This window comes from Podarcis vaucheri, assembly GCF_965113315.1.
Source record: "Podarcis vaucheri genome assembly, chromosome: 5".
In the NCBI taxonomy this organism is placed as follows: domain Eukaryota; kingdom Metazoa; phylum Chordata; class Lepidosauria; order Squamata; family Lacertidae; genus Podarcis; species Podarcis vaucheri.
This window is the reverse complement of record NC_138763.1, coordinates 18,146,034-18,163,619: the sequence shown is the minus strand read 5'-3', so window position 1 is coordinate 18,163,619 and position 17,586 is coordinate 18,146,034. Positions and strand designations below refer to the sequence as shown.

Genomic DNA, 17,586 nt, shown 5'->3' with positions numbered 1-17,586 from the left:
TGCATGAAGGGGGGCAAGTAGCAACCACTTTGAAGGAGGTGAAAATGCCCACCCCGTCACAAACACTTCCTTTTTGAGCACAGTACTTGACAGGCTTGCGGCAACACAGCTGCAGGCATTCCTGGAAGAAACTGATTCTCTAGACCCATTTTGGTCTGTGTTTAAACCCAGGTTCAGGGCAGAATCTGCCTTGGTTACCCTGATGGATGACCACTATAGGGAGAGCAACAATCCTGTTGCTTTTACAAGCTTTCTCATCAGCTTTTGAGACCATTGGCCATGGTATCCTCCTGGGCCACCTACAGGAGATGGCTTTTGAGGGCACTGTTCTGCAGTAGCTTCAGTCTTCGCTCCAGGGACGTAGCACTGGATGAGTGCTTCTCAGCCCCTTGGCTCTTGAGCTATGAGTTGCTGCAGGGCAGTATATTGCCTCCATTGCTATTTAGCATCCACATGAAGCTGTCGGAAGCAGCCATTAGGAATTTTGCAGCAAGGTGACACGAGTACACTGATGATAACTCCCATCAGCTCCGACAATACGGTTGATAGTCAAGGGATGATGGGATCTGCAGTCCAACAACATCTGGAGGGCCACCAATTCCCTATCCCTGTCTTAGCATATGTTCTAGATTTGGTTGCCTCTTCTTTACAGCAGCCTCCCCAGTCCTCTACAACATCTCTTTATTGGTTTTGCTGTCTATCCATCTCCTTACAAATGCCTCAGGTCCCCTTTGTTCCCCTTTCCCTACCACCCCACTGCACATCAATTCAGAACAGAGCTCCATTTGTACTTTTTTTGTTTTTTGTTTTAATGAATTTCCTTTTCAGTGTGAAGCTTATACTCCTTCCTCCAGCAAGTGTTTCGTCGCCAATATACGCTTTATCACCTGCACCTGGCTTTTGGAGGGTGCAATCAAAAGTCTACCCCCCAGGCATTTGTGGGCTGTAGAGCTGATGCCAAAGGGGGGGGTAGAGAAATTGACCACCATAAGCCTAAATTGGCTGGACAATTACTAAGAAATACTTGGGATTTTTTTGTTCTGTTTGGGGATTAAGAACATGGTATACCCGGAGAGCTCACTAAAGCACAGCTTGCAAGAGTTCCTCGGGGGAACTTATGTTGGTTGTATTTATCTAAAATCAGTTCACATTTGTCAGGCAGAGGTACCCTGATATATAGAGCCCTGGGCATTTAAGAGTTCTAAGATGCAGCAACCACTAGGTAAATGTCATGTTTTACAACATCAGTACAATTTACTGCACTTTACTGTCTGGAATGCAGCCCAGAAATTAATCCCATACTTTATCACACTTCCTTCCACATGATAACCCCCCTCCAGCAGCCAGAAGACTTTGAGAGTAGACCAGGCATAGGCAAACTTGGCCCTGCAGATGTTTTGGGACTACAACTCCCATCATTCCTGACCACTGGTCCTGTTAGCTAGGGATGATGGAGAGTTGTAGTCCCAAAACATCTGGAGGGCCAAGTTTGCCTATGCCTGGACTAGACCCCTCTCTCTGAGGAGAAATATTACCAGCAAAGGACAACCAGCTAGGCCACAACTGGATTCATGGGCATTTTCAAAACGACCTTCCCTTAGAGCCATTTCCTCCCATCCCTTTTCCATATGTGCCTCGTCTCGGGTGCAATATCCGAATCAAACTAGAATTTCTGCCTTCACCTATTCATTTATACTGATATTATGTGGATATACCGTATTTTTCGCTCTATAACACGCACCCGACCATAACACGCACGTAGTTTTTTGAGGAGGAAAATCCGTAGGCATGCCACGCGTAGGCATTCCCTCCATAACACTCACAGACATTTCCCCTTACTTTCTAGGAGGAAAAAAGTGAGTGTTATGGTGCAAAAAATACGGTAATTGTCACGGCTTTCCCCAAAGAATTCTGGGCATTGTAGTTTAATGAAGTTGCCGTTAGTGAATTTCTACCCAGCCCACTTTACCAAAGTGAAATTGTTAGGGCTCCCCTGGGAGGGGAAAATGGCTGCTATACTAGGTTGTCTGCAATAAACACTGGCCCATTAGGGTGCATGAGGTACTCAGTCGCAAACTCCCCACCTTTCTACCAGCTTCTCCTTCTCAGTCTCAGTGTTACCTCATTGTTGTCCTCCAGTAAAGAGGAGGATGGAGACAAAACTAGAATTAGGTCTTCTGGCTGTCACTGGCTCTGGTTCTAGCTCCTGTCAGGCTCCGTTCCAGTCTACCAATCCACATGGGCACCAGTTACAACTGCTACAGTGCAGACATATTCTTAGACTTCTGATTGGCCCTTTCAGTTTTACAAGAAAACAAATTATAGTGACATACCTATCAAGTTGAGCCTTGAATGGAAATCAAAAGCATTGACTCCTTGAGCGACGTGGAAAGTTGTCATTGTAAGACGAGGACTTAATTTCTCTCTCCAAGCTAGCACCAGTGTGTTTGTGCTGCTGGTTGTAACAGATAGAAAGACATCTAAGGAGGGGATGTATGCAACTGAAACAGTACAGAGATGGTATTTTGATTAGATTCGTCATCAAGTAAGAGGTTCTTACAGAGAGCTGAGTCAGTTGCAGTGAATCAGTTTTTAAGTTTTGTTGTGCTGTGTTAAGATTTGGGTGTTTTGAATGTTTCTGCAGCCTGTTCTTAGTACCCTACTTGGGTAGAAAAGGAGAGATATAAATGACTAGAAGATGATAGATATAGATCAATTGATTGATGATTGATAGATAGATAGATAGATATAGATAGATAGATAGATGATAGATAGATAGATGATAGATAGATAGATAGATAGATAGATGATAGATAGATAGATAGATGATAGATTATAGATAGATAGATAGATAGATAGATAGATAGATAGATAGATAGATAGATGATAGATAGATAGATAGATAGATAGATAGATAGATGATAGATAGATAGATAGATAGATAGATAGATAGATAGATGATAGATAGATAGATAGATGATATAGATAGATAGGTAGCTATAGATAGATGATAGATAGGTAGCTATAGATAGATAGATGATAGATAGATAGATGATAGATAGATAGATAGATAGATAGATGATATAGATAAGCAGAGCACAAACATTTGCAGTAGAAATTTAATTTTTCCAAGCCTTCACATCTAGTACTATTCTTTCCCCCAACCTGGTACCATATTTGTTTTTGTTGTCTAATACAGTTATGGGAAGTCATGCAACATCACTAAGCCCCAACACTTGAATTTAAGGTTTGAGATGCCATCAAGCTGGCAACCTAAACATGAAGTGTACTTTTGTTGGAAAGCCATGACTAACTCCAACTGCCAGACAAACAGGGCTTTGTATTTGCATGTGTGTGTTTTCATGCATTGCCTTTATATGTGCATATGTAAAAGCATTTAATGGGTACACAGTAAAAATGTATCACGTGAAGACGGCCATTGAGAAAGAAGTTCTGAATACAAAATTGGTGGCTACACTACAGCAGTGATGGGGAAGAAGATGCTGTTCAACTCCAATCAGCCTTAGTGAGTATGGTCAAAGGTCTGGATGATGGGAGTTGTAGTCAAACTACTTCTGCAGATATCTATAAAAAAGGATAACCACCTAGAAAAGGGTTTTTATATGCTGCTGTAATGTTTGCTATTGAATGGCATAGTTGGAATTTCAATAAAACACACACACACACACAACCTGCCTCTCTGGACTCTAGGGACTTTTATGAGAGTAAAATGTTATGAATATTAGGAGCTGAGATATCTTCGCAGTTTCCAACAAAGACATAAACTTGTTTCTGACTAAATTACATTGTAAGTCAAGCTCCTTGGAGGATGCCTGGCTGAAAATGGTGGTCTTAAGAGTAATTCCCATATCAGAATATATATGGCAAATTAAAATGTTATGTTCCTTGAAGACAAGACTGAGCCAGTTGCTGTTCTTCGTACTGTAGAATCATATGGCTGGAGGGGTATTATAGATAATCTAATCCAATCTCTGGCTCAAGGCAGGGAATTCATAGCTAGAGCATGTCCAGTCTCTGCTTGAAGACCTCCAGCAAGAGAGAACCTGCCATGTATACCATGAGTCCATGGTTAACACATACAGCAGGGGTAGGGGACCTGTTGTAATTGAATGAAACTCTAAAGGCTGGGGCCTTGTTCACAATGAAATGGTAAAGCTACGTTTGGGCTGTACCAATTCAAGTTTCAGCAGGGGTTGGGGTTGCTAACATTTAATTTAGCAAAAATATTTGAGCACTGAGTATTTCAATTTTTAAAAATGGGATCCTGTTGCACTACAAATCCCATCAACCACAGCCAGTGAGCAGGGATGATGGGAGTTGTAGTCCAGCAATTGCTGGAGGGTCACACCTAAGCAACCCTTAAAATATTGGACCAGGCTGCTGTCGGAAATCAAGCCTTTATCGGGAGAAACTGGCAACTCTCCCAGGCACCCGGCTTGGTCTCCTGTTGACCTCCCTGTCTGCTTTCCCGGCAGGATCCAGGCTAGGTCACGATAGGCGATTCTTCCCAAACGTGGTAAGAACACACCCACTCCCTTCTGCTCCCCCGGCAGGGAAGGAGATTGACAGAAATGTATTTACATGCCTTTATTTCTGTCTTTGCAGCATTACAGAAAACATGTCTGTACTCTTCAAACTCCAGCAGTCAAGTGACAAAGACTTCCTGTACTTCCTGTACATATGCAAGAGGAAGAGCTCATATTACACTCTGAGCAAATTCCGGTGCATCGCCCTGTGAACTGACTGTCCCACTGTTTCCCACGGACAGTCCCAACATTCCCATCATGTTTTGTTTTCAAGCTAGCAGTTTGCAGCTGCATTGCATCCATATCGTAACAGCTGCAACCCAGAGATCTGTCTTTGGATTGCATGACACAGAAGGAGACAAGGCAGCTGCAGTGGCTTCTTCCCATTCATTACTCTCCCAGTTCTGCTGCCTCTCCTACTTGCAATAAAAAGGAGCGCTCCAGGTATGCCATGCAGCAGGCAAGGTAGGGAAGCATAAGCAAGTGGACAGGGTGGGACAAGAAGAAGACGCCATGGATTCTTGTTCTCCAACATTACACTGTGACATCAAAAGTCCAGATCACATCCTTGCAAGCATAACTCTGAGATGCAAGGTTGAAATGTTGTATTAAGCAGAACACTTGAGTGGCAGAAAAGAACGATATTCCCCCCAGCAGGGCTAGGAAGGCCATTCATTATTCAGGCACGAAGAGTTAGGTTGATTGCATGCATGCAAATTACTTTAACTCTTTTTTTAAAAAAAAGAAAAGAAAATAGAGTCACTTCAGGAGATGTGATTTCAGAACCATTGTTATCCTCTGGCTTTGATTTAAAACTTTTAAATGAGCTTTGGTGTTAAAGAGGCTATAAAAGCTTCTGGAAGGAAGCAATCAGGCTTTTTTGGCACAGGACTTGGCAGCAAAATCTTCATTTCCAAAAAGCAGGCCCAGAAGTCGCAGCCTCCTCTCTCCTACTGCCAAACACCCCACAAGTCTGTCCCCCCTCAAAAAAGAAGAAGATGCAGCTATAAAAAATATTACCACCGCTTAAACATCAGCAAAATTAACCCCCAGGAAAAAATTACAAATGAGAAGTTGAAGTTTGCTGTAGAAGCTTCCCTTGGGAACTGTGAACACCAGCATGAGAGCAACCATTAGCAGGTTGGCGTTGCTGATGTAAATAAAGTGTGGTAGAGAAGTTCATATGAATGTGTGAGAATTCTAGGGCCACATAGGATGTGTGAGCCCAGCTGCCCTTGAGGCCAAGAACTCCAGAACCCACTAATAACAATGCAAACTTGTGTGCGTTTACACCGAAGTAAGTCCCGCTATGTTCAAACAGAGTTTCCTCAAGGTAACCACATGTTTTATTGTTTATTATTATTATTAGTTGCATTTGTATCCCACCTTTCTTTCCAAGGAGCTCAACATGGCTAAGAGGCAGTGACTGGCCAGATATAACCCACTGAGCTTCCTGGCCAAGTTCAGATTTGATCCCTGGTCTCCCAGGTCCTAGTCAACCACTTTAACCACTACACCACACTGCCTCTCATAGGATTTCAGCCTTTAAGAGCTTTTGTCTGACACCCCAATCTACACCAGAGGCTGGCACTCAAGATTAAAAATAAATAAATAAAGGACTTCCTTGCATCATTTCTCAGATCAGTACCTTGTCTAACCCATTCCTTCTCATGGAGTTTGTGCCTTAACACATAGCAGCATTTGTGATACCCAGAGACCAGCTCCTGCCAAGTGACAGTCATTGTCACATTTTCATCTTCAGTGGAATTTGAAGGTCGTTCAAACAATGAGATCAGAGCTGTGTTGAAGACAATTGCTTGGACCTGTGAAGGATAGAGTTAATTTTATATATATATATATATATATATATATATATATATATATATATATATATGCTTTCGTAGATTTTCACGGGTACAGGAATGCAGGTTTTGGTGTCTTCGGGTGTCTTCCCGTGTAAGAGTCGGGGTGTCTGTGCGACGAGTGTCTGTGCGACGAGTGAGACCTCGTCGAAACGTCGCACAGACACCCCGACTCTTACACGGGAAGACACCCGAAGACACCAAAACCTGCATATATATATATATATATATATATATATATATATATATATATATATATATATATATTGCTTTCGTAGATTTTCACGGGTACAGGAATGCAGGTTTTGGTGTCTTCGGGTGTCTTCCCGTGTAAGAGTCGGGGTGTCTGTGCGACGTTTCGACGAGGTCTCACTCGTCATCTTCAGGCTGGTGCTTTCGGCTTCTTGTTACTGGAACAGAGCAGAGTCTGGTGTTTGAGTTCCTGTAAATACTGTTGAGGGGTGTGGTGTATAGCCTCCAACGTTCTGGGCAGAGAGGAAGTTCCTAGATTAGTGTGCCTCTTCTTCTTTTGTTCCTAAATTACTTGAGGGATATCTTGAGTGATTTCATGAGTGATATTCTGAATACCACTGGGTGGGTCATTAAGTGTAGATTAGTTGCTAAAGCTTTTGTGTCTTGACCTCTTGAGCTTGTGAAGAGTTTTTCTGAGAAGATGGCTGTGCTGCATTTAGTTGTGCTCTGGCTTGGCTTCGTGTATAGGGGCGAGCTGTGGTTTTGTGCCTTGTGCCAGCCAGATCTGTGTAGGGATTGCAGGGGGGTGCAGCATCCGGAGGTGCCACTATAGTTTGGCTACTGGATGGAGTCTGTAATATGTCTGTGGAGAGGGTCTGGGTTTGGGTCTGGTGTGGTTGATTGGTGACGGTGTTCTGTGTGCCTCTGGTTCTGGTGTCGGTTTTTGTGGGGAGGGCTAATTTCCAGATGTCTGGCAGGCGGGACGTGTCGTCACGCTTGTTCATGTTGTGAGGGTGTTTCTCTATCTCGATGGCTTCCATGATTATTCTCTTGTGGTGATGTTCCATGTTAAAGAGCAATTTGGAATCTGCAAAATTAATTTCGTGTCCTGTTTCTTTCATGTGTTGGAAAAGAGAGGAAGTTTTTTCTTCTTTTTTGACGGCATTCTTGTGTTCTGCGATACGTGCATTTATTCGTCTGTTTGTTTGTCCAATGTACGTGGCTGGGCAGACTTTGCAGGGTATTTCATAGACCCCTTGGTTTTCCAGCTGGATTTTGTCTTTTGGGTTTCTGAGGATATGGGCTATTTTTTGGTTGGTGCAGAAGGCTGTTTTGATATTGTGTTTATGGAGGATTTTGCTGATTTTGTCTGTAGTGCCCTTGATATAAGGAAGGAGGGCCATGCCATTGTTTTCTTCTGTGTCTTGGTTTTTGGGGGGTGTTTCTTTTTGGATTAGTTTCGTAACCCTGTTTTTCTGGTATCCATTGGCGATTAACACATTTGAGAGATTCTGTAACTCAGTTGTCAAGTGGTCTTTGTCAGCCAGGCGTTTGGTTCTGGAGATGAGAGTCTTGGCTACGGAGTTTATTTGTGCAGGGTGGTGGTGTGATTGTGCATGTAAGTAGCGGTTGGTGTGTGTTTTTTTCTGGTAGATAGTGTGTCCTAGGGAGCCATCAGGTTTTTTGTAGATTAGGACGTCAAGAAAGGGGAGTTGGTTGTTGTCTTTAGCCCTCCCCACAAAAACCGACACCAGAACCAGAGGCACACAGAACACCGTCACCAATCAACCACACCAGACCCAAACCCAGACCCTCTCCACAGACATATTACAGACTCCATCCAGTAGCCAAACTATAGTGGCACCTCCGGATGCTGCACCCCCCTGCAATCCCTACACAGATCTGGCTGGCACAAGGCACAAAACCACAGCTCGCCCCTATACACGAAGCCAAGCCAGAGCACAACTAAATGCAGCACAGCCATCTTCTCAGAAAAACTCTTCACAAGCTCAAGAGGTCAAGACACAAAAGCTTTAGCAACTAATCTACACTTAATGACCCACCCAGTGGTATTCAGAATATCACTCATGAAATCACTCAAGATATCCCTCAAGTAATTTAGGAACAAAAGAAGAAGAGGCACACTAATCTAGGAACTTCCTCTCTGCCCAGAACGTTGGAGGCTATACACCACACCCCTCAACAGTATTTACAGGAACTCAAACACCAGACTCTGCTCTGTTCCAGTAACAAGAAGCCGAAAGCACCAGCCTGAAGATGACGAGTGAGACCTCGTCGAAACGTCGCACAGACACCCCGACTCTTACACGGGAAGACACCCGAAGACACCAAAACCTGCATATATATATATATATATATATATTCTACCTCTCGCAGCATTTCAAAGCAACCCATTACTGATGGCAATAACCTGAATATCACACAAAGCCCCTCCTTTGTTATAAATTCATAACTTGCATGCGTTTGAATTTCACAGCCACGGCTAAGGCTATTTTTTTGCTAATGAGGCTGCCGGGATTTGCTTAGGAGAGGACAACGGAAAGAACTTAAATATGTATAGGTAGCCAACATGTATAGTTGGGCAAGATATGACAAAAGGGGGAGGGTAAACCAATCTAAAAGCAAATGAAGGGAACAAAGCCTTGGGCAGCTAAATGTACTTTCAGGAGAATGAATATGAGTAATGAGAAGCAATTGGGATGAATTGACTTTTGACTTAACATAAGAAGAAAAGCTAAATCTCCCTGGAGTTGGAAGTTTTGAAGCACTGTCTCCACCATTGAACATTTGAAGGTGGACTGGACTGACTCAGTATATAACTTAAATTTTGTGAAAAGCAAGAGGAATGCAAAAGGAGGAGTGACCATCCAGTTTCCATCGTGTCCCCTTGCTCTCCTCAACTGCTGCTACAGGGACACCTGAAAGCCCATCTTACCCTGAGGGGAGGGGAGAAGCAGCAGAATTGATTTTTCTTTTTTAAAAATACAAGTTGTTTCCCGCCCACTCCCAATTCTATTTCAACTTTAAAGAAAAAAACCCCACCATGCTTATTGTTGGAATAATCTTATATGAACTGCTTTGTGAGGTCTGCCTGAACAGTGATACTGTGAACAAGTACTGTCACTAAATAAATAACAAGTGCTCGATCTGTGTGGATAGTGCCCTTACATACTTTACTCACTAGATGTTTTGTTGGGTAGAGCCGGACATTGCCTATTACTTTCTGTTCTTCTCTAAGAAATATAGCTAAGCTCTTCTCTAGCTCCCTGACTGATGTGTCCACTAAGCCTTCTGACAGGGGTGGGTACCAGGAGCAGGTCAGAAATAACTCATATGACTTCAGTGAATTCTTTATTCAAAGAAGAAAGACAGTCTAGGAGGCCGTGCCTAGTGAGCACAGCAACTCTTCCCCGTAGAACTTGCCCCTCTGAGGTAGTTGTGGGGACCAAGACGCACCGCTTTCCTACAGCTCCCTAAGATTCCTCCTTCCCCAAGCAATTTGAGACTCTGTCATCTTGCTTGTCTTTGCTCCGCCCTCTGCATACCTCTTCAGGTTCTGGGAGATCAGGGGGGAAGGGAGCTGGTCACAGCAGGAGGGGGAGACACCATGGCTTCTTCACCAGCCTGACTCATCTCTGCCTCTTGGCATCCCTCCAGCTTCTGCCTCTGATTCTAGACTGCTCTCTGCCACAGCCTCTTCCTACTCACTCAACCCTGTTACCTCTTCAGCTTCTGACTCCTCTTCCTCCCAGTCTGCTCCTTCTTCTCCCTCTAACCACTCATCACTGTCCCACAACCACTCCCCTGGCTCTGAGCCTTCTTCCCTTGGGGTTTCCCCAGCTGTTGTCTCCCACCATTCCTCTGCATCCAGTCAGGCCAGGACACCTTCCATGATACTAACAGCTCAGCACTCTTCAAGAGGCAGCTGGTGTCCCAGTACAACAGGGATGAGGAACCTGTGGCCACCCAGATGTTCTCCTGACATTGTGTGCCATACTTGCCTGCCCACAGACATCTCCCATTGTCAGAATAGCATCGTTTCCATCGTGAGGGTTGTACCAGTAGTCCATGCATATCACTGTTCCCCCAAAGCCTTGAAGTCTATACTGACATGAGAACCCTTGTTTGGAATTCAGCTCAGCAAAATAGATCTCTTTGCTTGTAAATGAGACAGCTACCTATATGGGGTGGGAGAGAAACAAAGTTAGTGGTGGGGAGAGAGAATATTCCTCCAGGTTTACCATACAGGAGCCATCCAAAAGTGCCTTCATTTCTTAAAAGACTTGCCCATTAGCCCCTGTTGCCCTTTATGTCTCCAATCTAATGCAAATAACTCCTCTGTTGCCTGTGAGCATTCTCACTTTCTTCTTCAAACCCCTGCTCAAAATCTACCTCAAGCCTTTGTCTTAATCCAGGAATAAGGAATTTGTAGCCCTCCAGAGATTGGTTGACCCTAACCTCCATCAGCTCCAGCCAGCATAGCCTATGGTCAGGGACAATGGGAGCTGTAGCCCATCAACATCTGGAAGCCCACAAAGGTCCCCACTCCTGCCATCACCCCTCATTCTCTTACCTTTCTGAAAGAAAGCCTCCCCTCTCATTCATCTCTTGATATATTTATCTTCGTATCCTCTTTCTGCCTGTACATATGACATAATGCGAATTTTAAAGTGCTGTGTTTAATTTTAGTTTTGAGATAGATTTTATGTTTTTATTGATGTTATGACCTGTTGCCGCCTACAGAGAAAGGTTTTTACAGAAAGGCAGGCAAGAAATATTGGTGCCTACAGTGCAAAAAGAAAGAAAACACAGACCTCAATGGCCTAAGAAGATAGAGAAGGAGGTAATTGTTGAGGCTGGAGTCAAAAGCTCAGCACAGCAAAGTTGCTTGGTCCTTTGATCCACTAACTGAGGAGCTGTGTGTACACGTACACACACACACACACACACACACACACACACACACACAGGCACAGACACTCAATCAGCTTCCATTCCAGCACTATAGGCAGGCATCATCCTTGCTAAGACCAACTTCAGAACCTAGAACCATTGGACAGCTCCCTAAAGGCACACTGCCTCTTAGGTTTTACGTACTCTGGTCCAGGATTCCAAGCAGTGCTATGCAGCTACCTTAAGTCACTGTTTTAAGTTCCCACAATGCCCTAACCTAAGCTAACTCTTTGTGGGAACTTTAAATGCTGAGTAGAAGAAGAAGAAGAAGAAGAGTTTGGATTTGATATCCCGCTTTATCACTACCCGAAGGAGTCTCAAAGCGGCTAACATTCTCCTTTCCCTTCCTCCCCCACAACAAACACTCTGTGAGGTGAGTGGGGCTGAGAGACTTCAAGGAAGTGTGACTGGCCCAAGGTCACCCAGCAGCTGCATGTGGAGGAGCGGAGACGCGAACCCGGTTCCCCAGATTACGAGTCTACCGCTCTTAACCACTACACCACACTGGCTCAATATTGAGAGCTATCACAACAGCTACATAAGCTCACCAAGACAAAGGGGAGCCCACCAAGTGAAACTTTGCCCAGCATCCTCTTAAACTCAGTCCTGTTCTTTGCAACTCATTTCCCATCATTCAGTCAGGGTTTAGGTGAATAGGAGGGCTCTGCTTTCTGGGCTAGGGTGCTACCCATCAGCTGTAGCAGGAGCTGTATCAGAAAACAGACCATCCTTTCCTTGGGACTAGGCTATTGCCCACATGTTGGAAGGGAAAATTAATGTTTTCTGTGTCCTGAAGGGCAGTAAGTGATTGATACCTCCAACTGGGAGGCGATTCCCAACATGGATGGGATTTGTGAGAAGCTATGAAAAATTATCAGCACTAACATGGTTTCAGAAGTACTGTTATACTTCCATGAGCACAGCTACGTACCTTGTTAACATTTGGCAGTGCAACCAGAGAGGTCACCCAGAGGTCTTTAGGCTTGACAGCTTCTGTGGTGATCTGAAGAGTCCTCTGTAACTTTAGACTCTCTCCCCAGCAGCCAAGCAAACCGCTCCTGCTCACAGTCAGGTAGCTGATAGGGCTTTTCAATAATGTTACGCTCTGAACAGCATCTTTGTGGATCAGAGGGAGAAACCGGAGGTCCTTCCAGTGAGGGATGACCGATCGCCTGGCCCGTTCATCTCTCTCATACAGCTCAAGCAGCACAAAGGAGGTCAATTTGTCCCAGTCGATAAGGCCATCTCGGATCAAATCTATCTTGTCAAACAGCTCGCCGTACTCTTCTTTGGTGCCTTGCCGAACTGCTGTGGACATTTTGTCTACAAACTCTTCTCTCGTCATTGTGCCTGTGCTCTCATTTGATTCTGGGAGCTTGAAAGAAAAGCAAAGAAAGAAGGAGGAGTTTGCCAAGGTGCTAAGGATCGACCCTCATGGAATTCATTCAGTGAACCACTTCTCAATGGCACCCAGAAGAACTGTCTAAGTGAGGGAAAGTGCCATGTTTGGTGGTGACAAGGTGCTTTGAAAGCTCCATCAGTGACATTTTCTACAGGGGATGTTCCATAGCTCAGTCGGTAGAGCATGAGACTCTTAATTTCAGGGTTGTGGGTTTGAGCCCCACGTTGGGCAAAAAGAATCCTGCATTGCAGGGGGTTGGACTAGGTGAACCTTGGGATCCCTTCCAACTCTACAGTTCTATGATTCACCATTTCAGGGCTGGTATCTTTCATAGTGATGCCTTCCATGAGGCATTACAGAACATAAGAAGAGCCTGACGGCTGGACTCAGGTGCAGGGCCCATCTGTTCAAGCATCCTCTTCTCACAGTGGCCAAACAGATGCCCACGGGAAGCCCACAAGGTTGTATGTACCTGATGTTAGTCTTACTCAGAGTGGTCTCATTGGAAATAATGGATATGGCTAAGGGCTGTATGCAATGCTAGTCATATTTTGAGTAGACCTAGTGAAATTAATGACTGCAACTAACTTAAATTCTTAAATTTCAGTGGAATCATTGGATACAACCCACAAAGTCCCTGGGCAATGTAAAATTGACCCTGGGTGATTGCTTGTCATTATTATTATTATTATTATTATTATTATTATTATTATTAATACCCCGCCCATCTGACTGGGCCTCCCCAGCCATTCTGGGCGGCTCCCAACAGAATATTAAAAACATGATAAACCATCAAACATTAAAAACTTCCCGATACAGGATCGCCTTCAGATGTCTTCTAAAAGTCAGATAGTTGTTTATTTCCTTGACATCTGATGGGAGGGCTTCCCACAGGGCAGGCGCCACTACCAAGAAGGCCCTCTGCCTGGTTCCCTGTAACTTCACTTCTCATAGGGAGGGAACCACGGAAGGCCCTCGGAGCTGGACCTCAGTGTATGGGCAGAACAATGGGGGTGGAGATGCTCCTTCAGGTATACTGGGCCAAAGCCATTTAGGGTTTTAAAGTTTTTAAAATCAAGAATAAACCAAAACTAGATTAAATAGATATTTTTACATGTCTGAATAGGTTTGCCTAAACAAAAGTGGTTTTTTATCATGTACCAAAAAGAGTGAAGGCATCTGTCCAATGTCAATAAGCAGGGAGTTCCAAAGTTGCGAGTGCAGCTTCACTAAAACATAAATGTCTTACAGTTGCAGAACAAGTATTATGTGGCCCCTCTAACAGTGCCGGTTCTGCAATTTAAAGAGAGGGCAATTCGATACATGGGGCAAAGCAACCACACAAGTAAATTTAGTACTTGTATGGTGGGACTAGATTTATTTTAATTTTTTATCTCACTCTGGAGTCCTCTTTGCAATGAAGAGTGGGTAAGGAATGTCTTAAATAAAACTAAATACCGTATTTTCTGCTCTATAAGACTCACTTTTTCCCTCCTAAAAAGTAAGGGGAAATGTGTGTGCGTCTTATGGAGCGAATGCAGGCTGCGCGGCTATCCCGGAAGCCAGAACAGCAAGAGGGATTGCTGCTTTCACTGCGCAGTGATCCCTCTTGCTGTTCTGGCTTCTGAGATTCAGAATATTTTTTTCTTGTTTTCCTCCTCCAAAAATTAGGTGTGTCTTGTGGTCTGGTGAGTCTTATAGAGCGAAAAATACAGTAAAATCCTATGCATGCACACTTACTCGTGAGTAAGCCTTATTGAACTCACAAGGACCTAATCCAACTAAATACAAACCTCCTCTAAAATTATGGGTTGGTGACAAGTCAATTCTCAACTTTGTATCCCCCATAAATAACTGCCGATTTCCTTCTGTAAAATATGCTTGGTAAATTGGCTTCCTCTGCTTAGGTAACAGATTGCAATGGACATTTTCATCATATAGATACCTGGGGCCAGGTATGCTTCCATATGCTCCGATGAAAAGCTGTCAGAATAATGATTTTGGATCATTCTGCTAAAAGCCTCTTTATCCTATTTAATAATCATCCAATCCACTCTTCCCTGGGGGATTTCTTCTTTTCTTTCAGAGGCTTCCTTGAATTTTCTCATATCCACAAATGAAAACATTGTGGCAAGGGGATAAGAAATGTTGTTATGTTATAAAAGGCCTCTTCCTAATCCACTGTTGTAATTATTTAACTGAACAGCAGTAAAAAAAAAAATTAAATGACACTTCGGTTTTAACATTTCATACACAGAGGGGGAGGGTGGCATCTAAAGTATAACACCATGATAACTTTGTGGGAAATCGAGTTTAATTAATTTTCACGTTTTTTAAACGAGGAAAAAAATCCCATTAGTATTTCAGCACTATCTATCTCCGTGTTCCACATAGAATGTTAATGAAACAATATTTCAAAATGGAAATTACACTCCATTGCCCCTTCAATATTATTTCGCTTTTATATATATATATAGACAGCAAACAGGAATCTGAAATGAATCAGGGCACTGGGTGTGTGTGTTGTTTTAAGAGTTAAGTTTACAGCCTTGATTTTGAAAACGCTGCACAGCCAGAACCTCTGGACTCAATATACTTCTTGTTATCCATGAAACATCAGCGGTATCATGATTGATTGACAGCTACAGGCTTGAGCCCATCTGGAGAGCAAGCATCAAAGGCACTAACTCGTTGAGTGAAATCTTATTTCAAAACAGTCTATGCAACAAGTCCCTATAAGTCCCTACACAACCATTTCAACAGGGATGCTTGAGAAATTCAACTCATTGCATTTAAAGGTCACCAAATGGACAGCAGGAACGAGGGTCTGTAGAAGAGGGTGACTATTAGGAAGGTAAAGGACGCAGGTGGTGCTGTGGTCTAAACCACTGAGCCTCTTGGGCTTGCTGATCAAAAGGTTAGTGGCTCAAATCCCCATGACAGAGTGAGCTCCCGCTGCTCTGTCCCAGCTCTTGCCAACCTAGCAGTTTGAAAGCATGCCACTTCAAGTAGATAAATAGGTACCACTGTGGCGGGAAGGTAAACGGCATTTCCGTGCACTCTGGTTTCCATCACAGTGTTCTGTTGCACCGGAAGCAGTTTAATCATGCTGGCCACATGACCCGGAAAGCTGTCTGTGGACAAACGCCGGCTCCCTCAGCCTGAAAGCAAGATGAGCGCTGCACCCACTAGCCACCTTTGACAGGACTTAACCATGCAGGGCTCCTTGTTTACCTATTAGGATCATGGAAAGCTGCTTCACTCTGATTGAGGCCATTGAGTTCATCTTGCTCAGCAGTGGCCACACTTCCTGCCATTCGCTGCCCTGGATTTCAGGCAGAAGCATTCCCAGCTCTTCCTGGATATGCTTTTCCTAGAAATGGACCATCTGCCTGCAAAAAAGATGCTCTACCACCGAGCTGTGTATGGCATTTCCTCCACTGACAGATACCAGTGTCCCTGCACCTGTTCACTGGGTCTTCTGCAGCTAAATATGACAGACAGGGCAGCTGGAAAACGCCAGATGTTTAATTTTTTAGTTTTTTATTTGTTTCCAGCCTTTCACCCTACTATCCAAAGGCAGGTTCCAACACTGAAACACAATACAGTGGTACCTCAGGTTACAGACGCTTCAGGTTACAGATGCTTCAGGTTACAGATGCTTCAGGTTACAGATGCTTCATGTTACAGACTCCGCTAACACAGAAATAGTACCTCGGGTTAAGAACTTTGCTTCAGGATGAGAATAGAAATCACGCAGCGGTGGCAGTGGGAGGCCGCATTAGCTAAAGTGGTACCTCAGGTTAAGAACAGTTTCAGGTTAAGAACGGACCTCCAGAACGAATTAAGTTCCTAACCCAAGGTAAAGGGAAAGGAACCCCTGATCATTAGGTCCAGTCACGGTCGACTCTGGGGTTGCGGCGCTCATCTCGCTTTATTGGCCGAGGGAGCCAGCGTACAGCTTCTGGGGCATGTGGCCAGCATGACTAAGCCGCTTCTGGCAAACCAGAGCAGCACACGGAAATGGCGTTTATCTTCCCACCAGATTGGTACCCATTAATCTACTTGCACTTTGTGCTTTCAAACTGCTAGGTTGGCAGGAGCTGGGACTGAACAACAGGAGCTCACCCTATCACGGGGATTCAAACCACCAACCTTCTGATAGGCAAGCCCTAGGCTCTGTGGTTTAACCCACAGCGCCACCTGCATCCCTGAGGTACCACTGTAACCCGAGGTACCACTGTATTAAAAACAGTTTTAAACCAGTTACCATCATAAAAATAAACTGGGTGCTAAGAATATGCACCACAGGTGTCAGAAGCAGTCAAAAAGCCCCCTCTGGCCATGCACTGATCATAGAGAGGAGGGGGGCACACTCACTGGACCTGCTATCATCTTTAACATGATCACACTGTCATTGGTCTGTGTCCAAATCACACAGATGGGCGCCATTGTGGGGTAGCCCTCACCCGACCCATTTCTTGCCTTTACATATTTCTAAGAAGCCCCAAACGAACATTTCAACTGGCCAGCGTGTGTGAGTCTACACTTTTTTAAAAAAAGATCTATGACTCCATCTAGTTTTTAGCTGCTCCTTGCCGCAATTGGTCAAATGATGGGGAGGGGCCAATTCGTATTTCCTTTTCCTCAATCTGTCTCCCATGTAGTCACAGTGGGCTTTAAGCTTTCCTTCCAGGCCTCTACCGTTGCACACACACATGTTTGCATGAGGCCCCTTCTGAGCTACCCTCGTCATGTGCCTGAATCTAAGAGATCGAGGGAGGCGGGGGCAGAAACAGAATGGACACATCCCAGTGGATTTAGGGAT

General features: G+C 44.3%; 1 protein-coding gene across 4 annotated transcripts in view; it reads right to left on the bottom strand.

Moving 5' to 3' along the window:
- The window catches only part of WDR49 (WD repeat domain 49), a 107,756-nt gene that overhangs the window by 77,649 nt on the left and 12,521 nt on the right, over positions 1-17,586 (bottom strand). For all 4 annotated transcript variants that reach the window (XM_082223984.1, XM_082223986.1, XM_082223983.1 and 1 more), the window contains 4 exons: positions 12,288-12,731; positions 10,405-10,581; positions 6,196-6,370; positions 2,334-2,501 (listed from right to left, as the gene is read on the bottom strand). In XM_082223984.1, the coding sequence (XP_082080110.1) occupies positions 2,334-2,501; positions 6,196-6,370; positions 10,405-10,581; positions 12,288-12,731 (964 nt within the window). The remainder of the gene's footprint in view (positions 1-2,333; positions 2,502-6,195; positions 6,371-10,404; positions 10,582-12,287; positions 12,732-17,586) is intronic.